At 45.9% G+C, this 14,828-nt stretch overlaps 1 protein-coding gene across 1 annotated transcript in view; it reads right to left on the bottom strand.

Moving 5' to 3' along the window:
- Positions 1-11,493, bottom strand: part of sdk2b (sidekick cell adhesion molecule 2b) — an 846,423-nt gene extending 834,930 nt beyond the window's left edge. The window contains 1 exon segment of the mRNA XM_084331013.1: positions 10,919-11,493. Coding sequence (XP_084187139.1) covers positions 10,919-11,069 — 151 coding nt within the window. The 5' untranslated portion in view covers positions 11,070-11,493.
- Positions 11,494-14,828: the final 3,335 nt, after the last annotated feature.

Raw genomic sequence — 14,828 nt, 5'->3', positions numbered from 1 at the left:
TGCCCAGAGGCTGAGCCTAAAGGCTTTTAAATCGCTGCTCAAAACGCACCTCTTTTCCCTGGCTTTGACCAGAGTTAGCCTGCCACCTGTACACTACGTTTGCTGTTACTATGGACTTTTTTATCTATTTTCTTGTCTCTTTTATATTGCACTTTGCTCTTGTTTTCTTGTTGTACTATACCTTTTCTGTAATTTGTGTGTATTTTATTTTTTACTGCATTGTATGTTTTTTTTTTATTATGTCCTACCTGTAAAGCACTTTGGTTGGCTTTTAGTCATTGTAAATGTGATAAAGCTGGCTTGACTTGACTTGACTGTATGTAAGAATCATGAAACATGTTCAGTGTAAATGAGATAACACCAGGAAGGTCAGTGAGTCTAAGGAAGTGGACCCCGCCCACTCTGGAATACAGGGGACACAAGATGGCGACTGCGAAAAGACAGCCGCAGATTAGCAGTGACAACATCAAGCGTAAAGCAAAGCCACGCCACAATGAGGGTCTATGACTGTGTCAAGGTCAAAACACTCCAGCAGTCGAAAGAATGTCGAGCTAAAAAAGACCTGACATCTAAAACATCCCAGGCATTCAACCCAGGCATTCTACCCAGGCATTCAACCCAAGCAGCAGGCAACAGGCACCAGGACTCCCAAACCTCCGGCTTGGCGATATGCCCAAAATATCACACAAAATGTTTATTGTATAGCGGTAGTTGACCTAGTTTTCCAGTACAAATTACTTTGTAATATAATTGTTTTGTAATACTGCTGCAAGAAAACACTATTTTGATTAATTTCAAAGATATACAGTATGAACTAGGGCTGACCCCCGATTAGTCGAATAGGTCGACTAATCGATCGAAAGGAGCCGTGGTCGACTGCCAACCTCTTAGTCGAATGCAAAAATTCTAATATTAACGCTAATGGCGTGCATACCAGCGAGGCTAACTGCCTAAGAAAACACTGAAGGCACTGAAAGAGGATTTCACCCGTCTAATGTCAAGTCAAGTCATACAGTGAAATGCGGGTGGTCATTGCCTGCAGCGATTGTGCAATAATACAAGTAATAAGAATAAGACATAACAGGTATAATGTACATAAAGTTTAAAATGCATGGTAAAAGACATGCTAAGGTCCTGCGATAGTGCAATACAGTGTTAAGCTACGGATGGGGGCACTGGGTCTTATGTACACTACTATACAATACTATACTATACAATATACAGTTATACTATATATCCTTATGCTATCTTGCTATATCCATCTATTGTTATACAAGAACACACTAGACAAATATCAAGATGTATCCATCAGTGGACCAATTGCATGCGTTCGCAGAGGACAAGGAGCCTTCAGTCGACTCCTTCAGACATTAAGCACCCCCACAGCCCAAATGGAATGATAAAAAAAAATGTATAAAACAAAATGTATACTTTTTTTATTAAATTTTTTTTTAGTCAACTATCGGCAAATTTTGACCAATCAAAGTGGGACTATCCAAATCCTTAGGCGCGGACAGCCGTAGTATGTACATAATTTTTTTTATGGCGTGGACGATGACGAAACATCCATCCTTTCCTCATGGATCCATGACACTAATCCACTAACGGACACTAATCCAAGGCGTCCAGCAACAGACTCAACCACCCTCTGCTGAAGTCTCCCCAGAGAGTCCCGTCGTATTCGCCAGTCAGGCTAATCTGTTTCGTGTTGAGTGATGTAGGAGTGTGTGTGATGCCAAACTGGACCCCCCCCCCCAAGCTCCGACCCCCCCACCCCCCACCCCTGCCTCCCAGTTCCAAAATAGACCCGTTCAGACTGACAACGTAGTGGGTGAGGGCTGCTATTGTCTCCGCGCCATGGCCCCCCGATTAAACCAGAACTGGTTCACGTGAACTTGTGAGACATGCTGCTACAGCTCGTCACTATGGATGTCACTTCAAGGGTAAGATCTAGGTTGCACTTGGGCGTGTGTGTGTGTGTGTGTGTGTGTGTGTGTGTGTGTGTGTGTGTGTGTGTGTGTGTGTGTGTGTGTGTGTGTGTGTGTGTGTGTGTGTGTGTGTGTGTGTGTGTGTGCGTGCATGCATGTGGGGGTTGTTTTTAAAAAGTTTATGAAAGGAAAATGTTTCACAAAGTGACAGCATAACTCCTCATTTGGATAGCGGTGACGGGAGACAGGAGACGACGCAATCCTCATGGTTTATTACCACGACGACGACGAGTTTGTTTATTTCTTTGTGTCGATCATGATGACTGACAATATATATGGTACTGTAAATCTGTAAATGGTAAATGGTGCATTTATATAGCAGCTTTTATCCAAAGTGCTTTGGATAAAACGGCCCTGAAGCTGCTTTCTCACAGAACAACAGGATCTCAGCCAAGGTCGATGTTCACTGTATGCACCTCTTGAAATCTCTGGACATTCCTCTGAATGGTAAATGGCTGCATTTATACAGCAAATCAAATCTTTTATCCAAAAGAGACAGCAGCTTTTATACAAAGCGCTTCATAATTTGTTACTCACATTTTACCCATTCACTCACACATTCACACACACCGACAGCGGAGACCACCATGCAAGGTGCCGACCTGCTCATCAGGAGAAGTTAGGGGTTAAGTGTCTTGCTCAAAGACACTTGGACATGCTGCCCGGGAGGAGCGGGAATCGAACCGGGAACCTTCGGATTATAGGGATGGGTACCGAATCCGGTACTTTTAAGGGTACCGGACCGAATCACGTCGGTACTACCGAGTAGTGAGTACCGATTCACGTGAGATCCACAGGTGCTACATTTCGGTACTGTAGTGTCCGATAACGTCAATGTTTCTTTTACCATGAAACGAACCTATGAAGTGTGCCGGACGTTCACGTCAATGTTCACGCGCACAAAAACACCTTACCTAGGATTTTACTTGATTCAACAACAAAGCAGTCGGGGCAATGGCAAGCCGAAAACGGTTGCAAGTGTGGTTACACTTTACAAAGCTAGATGCAGACAACGCTCGCTGGAATATTATATATTATATATATATTAACAAATTGTTCTAAATAAATAATAATGATAATAAATCATTTGAACTTTGGATTTTAATTTTTTTACAACTGAGGTAGGTAGATTACATTTTTAGAGACTAAAGTACAGAAAAAAGGTACCGCTGGGTACCGTTATCGATTCACAGGTACCAGTACCAGTATAAGTTCAAACGTGAAACGGTACCCAACCCTAGTTAAGTGTCTTGCTCAAGGACACTTCGACATGCTGCCCGGGAGAAGCGGGAATCGAACCAGGAACCTCTGCTCCATCTCCTGAGCCGCTGTCGTATATGAAGTAACAGGAAATGATTTCTCTCCTCTCTGTGATCCTTCCGTCTCGCTCTCTCCGGTCTGACGGAGGCTGCTCTCCTGTCGTCAGGAGGCCATCTTGAAGGGCCTGGTCATTAAACCACGGGGTCATGGAGCTCTGTGACATGTCCATCCAACTGGCTACTGCGCTCGTTATGTCCTTTAATGATTAAGCGAGAGCGAGAGCGAGAGAGAGAGGAGAGAGAGAGAGAGAGAGAGAGAGAGAGAGCTGAGGTCACTCGTTCGATGAGTGACGGCGGTACTGAGCGGTATGAAGAGTGTCCAATTAAACGTTTTCTGCCCTATGAGCTAATCATATAGTACAGTATAATGAGGGGGGGCTACTGCTTGATAGACAGAGCTGGGAGGGAGGGAGAGAGAGAGAGAGAGAGAGAAGAGAGAGAGAGAGAGAGAGAGAGAGAGAGAGAGAGAGAGAGAGAGAGAGAGAGAGAGATGAGAGAGAGAGAGAGAGAGAGACAGAGAGAGACAGAGAGAGACAGAGGCAGAGACTGAGACAGAATAAGAGTAGAGAAAGAGAGGCAGCTAGAGTGATGACAGAGTAAGAGGAGAGAGAGAGAGGGAGTGATACTGAGACAGAGTAAGAGTAGAGAGATAGAGAGAGAGGAGGGGGTAGAGAGAGAAGCAGAGAGAGAGAGAAAGAGAGAGAGAAGCAGAGAGAGAGAGAGAGAGAGAGAGAGGAGAGAGAGAGAGAGAGAGAGAGAGAGAGAGAGAGAGAGAGGAGAGAGAGAGAGAGAGAGAGAGAGAGGGCATGGTCAGGATACTGCCTGGGATGAGCGAGGGAGTTATACACCCACTGTAAATGTAATGGAAGAGGATGCCTTCAGGAATGATGGATATCTGTCAACCTGTCGGCCCCTTGTGTTTTTAACCCCTCCTCTACAGTGTCTTAGGGAGCCAAGCCACCAGCTCCGCCTCCAGGGGGTGACGCCTGACGTGTATCCCTCACAATGGTGACAACGACAATACCTGAATCACAATGAGCCCCATGTTGTAATGTACACACACAGCATCAGGGCCGGCAGGAGGCAATACTGAATATGAAGACACACCATCACGAAACATTCTTAAACAAATACATGAAAGAGGAAACTCTAGAGTAGTACTGTTACTTATGATTACGACATATTCTTGAAAATACTGCTTTCTTTTCTTCTCTGTTTTTTTTATATTTTTTTACTAATAGATAGAGAGCAAGAATCTGTGAATTGTGTGATGTAAGGAAGGGGCAGGACTAGGTAAGCACTGCTTCTTTCTGCTAGGGATGTCCGATATTATCGGCCTACCGATATTATCGGCCGATATCGGCATTAAAATGTGATATCGGAAAATATCGGTATCGGTTTTCAATTTTTACTTTTTTTTTACATTTCTATAACCTTTATTTACCCAGGCAAGCAAGTAAGAACAAATTCTGATTTTATTTATTGTCAAAAGTATGCATAATGTTGTGTTAATTCCACAACAAGAGATATGTAATGTTAATTACCTGAAATTATTTCATTTTTTGGGGGGGGAAACCCTGCATATATCGGTATCGGTTGATATCGGTTGATATCGGTATCGGAAATTAAGAGTTGGACAATATCGGTACAGTATATCGGTATCGGTAAAAAAGCCAATATCGAGCATCCCTACTTTCTGCCCCTTCTCGAACCAAATTCTATGTTTTGGTTTATTTGTATTTGCACGTGTGAGTGTGTTTGTGTGTTTACGTATATATATATTTGTATGTATGTGTATAGATTAGATATATGTATGTATGTGTATGTATGTATGTATATTGTTTTTGCTTTTAACAATTTGTTGTGATTTATTATGTGTGTTGGTTCGAGATCAATAAAATTTTAAATAAAAGAATGCAATGGTATGGATATTTGATAATACTTAACTCTCATCCATGATATATACAGTACATACTGTATCATTACAAAAAAAAGTCACCTGTTTTATTCAAAGTCATGAGGGGTTTAAAAACAAGATTTGCTGAGCATGCACGCTCTCTTTCTCTCTTGGTATACAACACACTTTAACTCTTTCACTACCACTCTACCAAAAGGGTTAACCATTTCAGTGCGACAATACAGACGGTTAACCCTTTCCCTGCCACACGACAAAGGGTTAACCCTTTCACTACCACACTACAGACGGTGAACACTTTCACTACCACTCTACCAATGGGTTAACCCTTTCACTGCGACAATACAGAAGGTTAACCCTTTTCACTGCCACACGATAAAGGGTTAACCCTTTCACTACCACACTAAAGAAGGCTAACCCTTTCACTACCACACTACAGAAGGTTAACTCTTTCACTGTGACAATACATAAGGTTAACCCTTCCACTGCCACATGACAAAGGGTTAACCCTTTCACTACCACACTACAGGGTAACCCTTTCACTGCGACAATACATAAGGTTAACCATTTCACTGCCACACGACAAAGGGTTACCTTTCTAAGACTGTCTGTAGTGTGGTAGTGAAAGGGTTAACCTGCTGTAGTGTGGTAGTGAAAGGGTTAACCTGCTGTAGTGTGGTAGTGAAAGGGTTAACCTTCTGTAGTGTGGTAGTGAAAGGGTTAACCTGCTGTAGTGTGGTAGTGAAAGGGTTAACATTCTGTAGTGTGGTAGTGAAAGGGTTAACCGTCTGTAGTGTGGTAGTGAAAGGGTTAACCGTCTGTAGTGTGGTAGTGAAAGGGTTTTAAACAGCTCCACACAACCTGTCGTCCGCCTAGAACACAGAGACGTCTACTGTCGGTGACTGTGCAGCGGCGGTTGGGGCACCTCAGCGTCAGCAAAACAAAGGATAGCTCATCGTGGACTACAGGAAGTCCCAGGGGGGGGTGCATGCTCCATTCACAGCAGCGGGTCAGCGCTGGATGAGAGTCAGCTGTTTCAGGTTCCTCTGGGTCAACATCAGCGAGGAGGACCTGTCCTGGTCTCATCACACCGGCATCGTGATCAAGACAGCGAGACAACGGCTCTTCTTCCTCCGTGGGCTGAGGAGATTCGGCATGGACTCCACACTCCAGTAGGCCTGTCCCCGACTAAGGATTTGTATAGTCGACCTTGATTGTCCAAAATTTGCCGATAGCAGTCGACCCCCTCGAATGAAAAAAATGGGGGAGGGATCATTCCAATTGGGCTGTGGGGGGGGGGGTATTGTCTGAAGGAGTCGACTGAAGGCTTCTTGTCCTCTGCGAAAGCATGCAATTGGTCCACTGATGGATACATCGTGATATTTGTCTAGTGTGTCCATTAGACGGGTGAAATCCTCTTTCAGTGCCTCTTTGCCAGTTTTCTTAGGCAGTTAGCCTCGCTGGTATGTGCGCCATTAGCATTAGCCACGCTTCTAGGCCTCTCTGCTTTTGGAAAGAATGATTTTAAAAATAATATATATATATATATTATTTTTTTGCATTCGACTAAGAGGTTGGCAGTCGACTATGGCTCCTTTCGATTGATTAGTAGACTATTCGGCCCTAGACTCCAGGATACTCAACTTGACACTTGCAACTTGTATAGAGAGTATCCTGACTGGCTGCATCACTGCCTGGTACGGCAACTGCTCAGCCAACGACCGCAAGGCTCTGCAAAGGGTGGTGAAGTCAGCACAACACATCACCAGGACTGAGCTGCCAGCCATGGACGACCTCTACACACAGAGGTGCAGAAGGAAAACCCGGAACATTCTCAGAGACCACAGTCACCCCGGTCACAAATTGTTCACTCTGCTACCGTCTGGCAAACAGTACCGGAGCATCCGCACAAGAACCAGCAGGTTCAGGGACAGCTTTTTCCCACAAGCCACAAGACTCCTGAACAAGGACAAGAACAGGAGATAGCCCTATTAAAAACTCTTGAACACACACACACACACACACACACACACACACACACACACACACACACACACACACACACACACACACACACACACACACACACACACACACACACACACACGACACTGCACCTTAACCCTTATGTGGTGTTAGGGTCAGCGACCAGTTTCAAGGTTATAATATGTAATAACTACCATGTAGTTGATTTTATTAGAACAAGGCTTTATGATGTCCTCCACAACACATATAAGCACAGCAAAACTATGTTTCACCATTTTGAAAATTCTGAAGGTATCTGCAGAAAAACAGGTACGACTGTGGTGTTAGGGTCATTCTTGACCCGGCAAGGTAAAACTATACTATAAAAATAATAAATATAAATAAATAAAATAATAATAAATATACTAAACTTTTTTTCAGAAGTTATATTCTAATATTGTTCTATTATAGTCAGAAAACATTATTATCTATGGGTTTCACATTTAGTATATATTATGATTGAACAACCTCATTTTCATCTTAAAAATAAGGGACATGTGTCTCGGGGGCCATAAAATCAAATTACAATGGGATTATATGGTTATGAATGCATATAATGTTAGTTAGGATGTAGTATTAACTATATTGAGTGATACTCCTTTCTTTTTAGTGGTCAGGACTGAGTTAGACCCCAGGTCAACATTGACCCGCTAACAACGGTCAGTGGTGCCAATTCCTAACACAACAGAGGGTTAACACTTTCAATGCCCAAAACGTGATAAGACGTTTTATCAGCCCAATGCCTGAATGCCCACGACGACAATTATCGTTTTATTCTTTTATTTGCGATCTGAATTCATATTTCATCAACCGAGTCTCCCGTTGGTATGCAGCCCCTGTAGGAGCTCAGATGAAGAAAAAAAAAAAAAAAAAAAAAAAAAGCCCCCTATCGTCTCCCAGATGGTAATGCACCCTTTTGGAATGGACTTAATGAAAATGGATGAGAAAAGAAAAATCCGGAATCCACATTTTACTTCTCAGGCATGTAACCCGAGCCGATCGGATTCATTGTGGAGCCTCAGAACAGCGTGGAATACATATGTACAGTATGTAGCGTTGGATCAATAAAAGCGATTGATTTTTGGAATGGCGATCAGGAATTGGAATGATCTTTTTGGAGAACATCTGATCTGAGCTAAGGAATCTATTTTACAAGTCTTGGGATAATCAGAGTTGTATTCGCTGAGATCTCAGCATTCGCCCTATGTGTGTGTGTGTGTGTGTGGGCGATCGCTTTGAGGAAATCAGAGAATCGATTTTTCAGGTCGCCTATATAGCGTGCATACGTACACATATAGTATCGATAATCTAGCGTTTATTTGAAAACTATTCATAAATAGGCCGAAAAAATGACAACGTTTTTGTGTATTCTAGAATATTCCGGTAAAGGGCGATTATCATAGAATATTTATATTTTCCTTGAAAATGAGGGCTTTTCAAAATGCTATAAAAAGAAAATGAACCGATAAAAAAACAATCCGCTTCGACAATGTTGACTGGAAAACGAGTCATTGATAAGCGACGGGCAGATTAGACACATAGCCATAATTTAAAACATAGATTAGGCGTTATTAACGCTAACATTGAAGTGGATGGTGGGCATTCAAGCGGTAAATCAAGATTAAGCTTGGGCTCTGAAACACATACACTTTTACGCAAGACACTTTCTGTACTATTTTATTTTATCTTACCTCATTTTTATATTTTATTTTATTTATCGTACAACTTTTATTGTTATTGGACACACACACACCCTGCACCTTATCATGCACATACACTAGACGCAAGACACTTTCTGTAAATAATTTACTATTTTATCTTACCTCATTTTATATTTTATCTGATGTTACTACCTATTGTTAGTACCATTCTTGTATTCATTGCTGTTAATTGTGAACTGTGAGTCTGAGCTCGAAACACTTTCAGTACCTGCAATGCCCCTGTGTATAGTTGTGTATTTGACAAATAAAGAACTTGAAGTTGGAGGGGGGGGGGTTCGAGTGCCTTGCGCAAGGGCACTCCAGCGGTGGTCGTAGTGGTTGTCAAGGAGATTCGTACCAGCAGCAACCTTCCCGGTCCCACAACGCCACTGCCACCTCTCTAACCGTTCAGGTAGAGAGAGAGAGAGAGAGAGAGAGAGAGAGAGAGAGAGAGAGAGAGAGAGAGAGAGAGAGAGAGAGAGAGAGAGAGAGAGAGAGAGAGAGAGAGAGAGAAGACTCACAGATGGAGACAGAGAGATAAAGAGAGGAGAGAGAAAAAGTGAGAGAGAGGTAGAAAGTGAGAGAGAAATTGTGAGAGGGGAGAGAGAGCGAGAGGGGCAGAGAGAGAGAAGGAGAGAAGGAGAGAGAGAGGGAGATTGGAGAGGACAGAGGAGAGAGAGGCTGCCTAATTGAGAGTGGATTTGTCTTGAGCGGCAAAGGCAGAGATAGAGGTAAAGGAATGTTATTGGTAGAGGAGCCTGAGTCACAGACTCCAGCCTGGTGTTTCACCACCGACGACGACGACGTCCTCCACTAACTACTCCACCTGCTCGGGGATTATTCTATTCACATCATGTGCCCAGCAGCGTATATAAGTATCCCCCCGGGGACCGCGAGTAAGCAACCGGTCACATCCAGGGACATTTGTAGGCTACTCCAGCTACCACGGTTGCTTCCCTTTAAAAAAGAAAAAAGAACCCCCCCCCCGTCCCACCCTCTCTCTCTCTCCTCCTCCCCCCCCCCCCCCCATTCCTCCTTTGAGGCCGTGATCTCCAGTGGGTGCAAATTACCTCAAGTGGCAGCGCTTTCTGTGTCAAGAGAGAGGTTGTGATGCATAAATTCTCAATCAAGTCGCATGATTTCGCATTCGGCGCGCGTTCCTCAATTATCTGAATGTCGCCCATGTGTCATTTCTGTTTATTTAAGGAGGGCTTGTTTACTATGCAAACACTCACACCCCCCCCCCCCTGATTAATTAATTAGGACGTATTCTTCTGATTAGCTCTTTCCACAGCTGGGCTTCTAATTGCACACTTTCAGCGCGTGTTCAAACAACAAAAATGCAATTACCGCATAACTGCTCTAATAAAAATAATAACTCAGGTTTATATTATATCATCATTATATTAGGATGTAAGCACGTGACCGTATATGGACTGGAGTTGGTATAGGACATGAATGTGAATATAGGGTGAAAGACAGGAGAAAGGAAACATGGCATAAACAACGTGACCTACAACTTAATAAATCATCAAGTTTAAAAGAATGTCTCGTTTAAATGTTTCATCAAGCGAATAACTGCACGGGGGGGCGTGCGCGCGTGTGTGTGTGTGGGCGCTGTGTCCGTGTGCTATGCGTGCGTGTGTGTGTGTGTGTGTGTGTGTATAGGTGTGTGTGCGTGCGTGCGTGTGAGAGAGACTGTGAGTCAGTGTGTATGTGTATGTGAAGGGGAGATAGGGGGGTGAGGTGACAGACAGTGTAAAGAATAAGGCAGGCATGCCAAACATTCCCAACGCACAATATTATCCCTCCAGGAGCAAACACAAGAACGCTGTCCATTCATTTCAAGGCTATACTCCAAAAGCATTGAAATACATTACTATAAGCTCACAACAACCCCTGGCTGTGCGTCACGGATGAGAAAACACAGGCTACCAAGAAGAAAAGAACGAATGTCTCGTTCCTCCTCACCTTGAGCTCTTGCACAGTGGACGAAGAGAGAAAACAATAAAATCCATGACGCGACCCGCCACCTCTGTCTGCTGGTCGAGCCCTGGAACGGTGTCCAGACACGGCCGCGGTGGTCATGTGCGCGTGTTTGGCTGCATGCTGCTGGAAACATGTTGCTCCTCCGGTACTGGTGGCTGTTCCTGGCGGGGTGGCGGAGCTCCGTGTGTGGTGGTGGTCGGGTTCTGCCTGCCGGTCTCCCCGGTAAGGTTGACGGAATGACGGGTTCTCGTGGCTCTGTGAGAAGTCTTCACGGGCGCTGCTCAGGCAGAGAGAGAGGGAGAGGGAGGCAGAGCGCGCACTGTCCAAGGAGCGCACTGTATCCGAGGCGCGCAGAAACACAAGCGAGGAGGAGATGGTGATGATGAATCACAGGCGCGCGGATTCTTGCAATGAATGAAAATATTCAAAAGATTCTCTTCGTCTTTTAGGGCAAAGGTGCAGAGTTTATTATTCCATATGTAGACTATGTAGCAATATAATCACACAGTAGACGATTATAGCGAAACGGTCTACTCTACTTGATGATCCCCCCTCCCTCTTGGATCAGAGACGCCGTGTTTCGGGCTCAAACTGATTTAGTTCAAACCCACCACCGGTCCAATTCTCTCGGCAGTGTCGGCACCTATAGATTATCTTCAGCAATGAGTGATCAGCATGTCAGCGACACTTGGGGTAGTGTTTCTCAAAAGTTCAGCCTCCCTCAACCCGTTCTCGGAAAGTAACTGAGCATATAGCCTCTCCCTGGATCCGCTGCTGCGAGACTAAACACCCCGAGATGCTGCTCCCTCCCGGTGTGATGATGAGCGAGCAAGACCCAAAGTTATTATAACCAAAGCCTCTATACTCGCGTTTCATGCGTCCGGTCCAAACTAGCTAGGAACGCGGTTTGAAGTTGGGTCGCTCAGGGAGGGAGGGGGGCCGCGGGGACCGACGCTCGAGTCACACTGTCTTCATGGTGATATCGGTGCCCTGCTGCCTGCCGGTGCCGAGGAGCCGGTTAGTTAGGCGGTGTGATTTGGAGGGAGAGAGAGAGAGTCCCCGGTTCCTTATGAAAATCCATATAAGACGGGGAACGGACTGAACACTATACGTGCACGGTGCACCGTGCAGCCAGCCAGGGGGAGCGCAGTGCAGATTGCCACCAAGCGGCAGAGAGGGCAATAGCGCGCAGGCATCCCGCGGCCCAGAGAGAGAGAGAGACACAAACCCGGAGCCCTGGATCAGGCGAGAGAGGATTTGGCTTCGTTTAGGGTCCACCACACACTGTAAGAAAAAAAAGCTGCAAGAAAACTGTAATGTCTGGCATCAATGGTTGCCAAATACTTAGTGTCAAATTACAGTAAAATCAAATACATCTACAGATTACAACCTTTATGGTTTGATAAAAGGTAATTTACTGTATTTTTATGGCATTTACACTTTAAGTATAAAAACAAAGGTAATCTGTAAAATAATACAGTGAATTTCCTGTGAATTTTTTTATTTAATTTTTACATTTTTTGAAATTATGTTCAGATGGATACATGAAATAAACTGGGAGGAGTGACGTGTGAGCTATATAGCTGAACGAAGGTTGAGACATAATGGCATGATTTTAATGCAACATTATCTGCGTGAAATAGCTACTTAAACTGTCAAAGCTTAACATAGTACATCTCTCAGAACGGTGCTATACTTCTGTATCTCATACATGTGGGAAGAGAGAGAGAGAGAGAGAAAGATGTGATTACATGGAGAGGAGAGATGGAATCTGAAAATGGCTGAGTTTTAACAGGAGGAGGGTCTGAAAGTAGAGAGTGAAATAGAGGGAGGATAAACGGGGAATAGTGGGTCAAAGACAGAATGATGGGGGAGAGAGACAGGGAGGGAGTGACTGTGCTATTACTCTGTATTCAGAATGAGGGTGACAGGAGGGGCAGAGTGAGAGAGAGAGAGAGAGAGAGAGAGAAGGCGAGACAGATAGAGAGAGAGAGAGAGAGAGAGAGGGGAGAAAATGCTCTTCTTCAGAATGACAGTGAACCAGTGTGGAACCATGAGGCACGTTCAGTTCAGATGTTTCTCACGCCGGCTACACTGTAAAAACTTGGGGTTAATTAATATTTATTAAATAATTATTAGTAGGCCTAACCTATACATAAAAAAAAATAAAAAGGCTATGTGCCGTTTGAAATCTAATTGAGCTGAATTCAATGAATTTGAACCATTTATTAATTGCATTTTACACAGTTTTGGTTGAAAGTAGTAGGCCTAGTTTAAAAATGAACAGATGACGCTCAGTTTTTACAGTGTATAGTTCCATCTCGCCACAGGCCAGCGGGGAAAACAACATGCCACGCGCTAATAGCTTCTACTGTTCCTCTCAGCATGCTCCCTGCTCCCCTCTCCGCTCTCTCTCTCCCTCCCATCCACAGAATGTGATACCTTGCGCCAAAGCTAATAATACGACGGTTAACGTCGGGGAAAGCAAGACGGAGTGTATTCTAGCCCACCCCCGGGGCCATCCGGGGACCCCGTTATGATTTTCAAATGTACTTACTGCGCCCGCACTCAGCGAGAGGGTGATTTAGAAGATCCCCAGACACAGTATTTTTTTTTTAACTAAAGCTATTTCCACACAAAAGGGGAAGCTGTTTGTTTCTCATGGCTTTACCTTCTATTCCTTCTCCCTCTCTCCTTCTCAGACGCCCAGCTTCCAGAGCGACAGCTTCCAGAGCGACCAGGTGTTAAGTCTTGGTGTTAGATCAGCTTCCAGAGCGACCAGGTGTACAGGTGGGGGCCAGGTGAACAGGTGGGGGCCAGGTGAACAGGTGGGGGCCAGGTGTACAGGTGGGGGCCATGTGTACAGGTGGGGGCCAGGTGAACAGGTGGGGGCCAGGTGAACAGGTGGGGGCCAGGTGAACAGGTGGGGGCCAGGTGAACAGGTGGGGGCCATGTGAACAGGTGGGGGCCAGGTGAACAGGTGGGGGCCAGGTGAACAGGTGGGGGCCAGGTGAACAGGTGGGGGCCAGGTGAACAGGTGGGGGCCATGTGAACAGGTGGGGGCCAGGTGAACAGGTGGGGGCCATGTGAACAGGTGGGGGCCAGGTGAACAGGTGGGGGCCAGGTGAACAGGTGGGCGCCAGGTGTACAGGTGGGGGCCAGGTGTACAGGTGGGGGCCAGGTGAACAGGTGGGGGCCAGGTGAACAGGTGGGGGCCAGGTGTACAGGTGGGGGCCAGGTGAACAGGTGGGGGCCAGGTGAACAGGTGGGGGCCAGGTGTACAGGTGGGGGCCAGGTGAAAAGGTGGGGGCCAGATGTACAGGTGGGGGCCAGGTGTACAGGTGGGAGCCAGGTGAACAGGAGGGGGCCAGGTGAACAGGTGGGGGCCAGATGAACAGGTGGGGGCCAGGTGTACAGGTGGGGGCCGCCACGCTGAAGGCTCTGTCCCCAGGTGTGGGGGGATGGAGAGCAGATCCGTGTCTGAGGATCGCAGCCTCCGGGAGGGGGTGGAGGAGGTCAGAGAGGTACTGCGGGGCATGGAGGAGGTGTAGGAGGTCAGATAGGTACTGGGGGCATGGAGGAGGTGTAGAGGTGGAGGAGGTCAGAGGGGTACTGGGGGCATGGAGGAGGTGTAGGGGTGGAGGGGGTCAGAGAGGTACTGGGGGGCATGGAGAAGGTATAGGGGTGGAGGAGGTCAGAGAGGTACTGGGGGGCATGGAGGAGGTGTAGGGGTGGAGGAGGTCAGAGAGGTACTGGGGGGCATGGAGGAGGTGTAGGGGTGGAGGGGGTCAGAGAGGTACTGGGGGGCATGGAGGAGGTGTAGGAGGTCAGATAGGTACTGGGGGCATGGAGGAGGTGTAGGGGTGGAGGGGGTCAGAGAGGTACTGGGGGG

The sequence above is a fragment of the Notolepis coatsorum genome (genome assembly GCF_963971535.1).
Source record: "Notolepis coatsorum genome assembly, chromosome: 15".
Taxonomy (NCBI): Eukaryota; Metazoa; Chordata; class Actinopteri; order Aulopiformes; family Paralepididae; genus Notolepis; species Notolepis coatsorum.
This window is presented reverse-complemented; position numbering and strand designations above follow the sequence as displayed.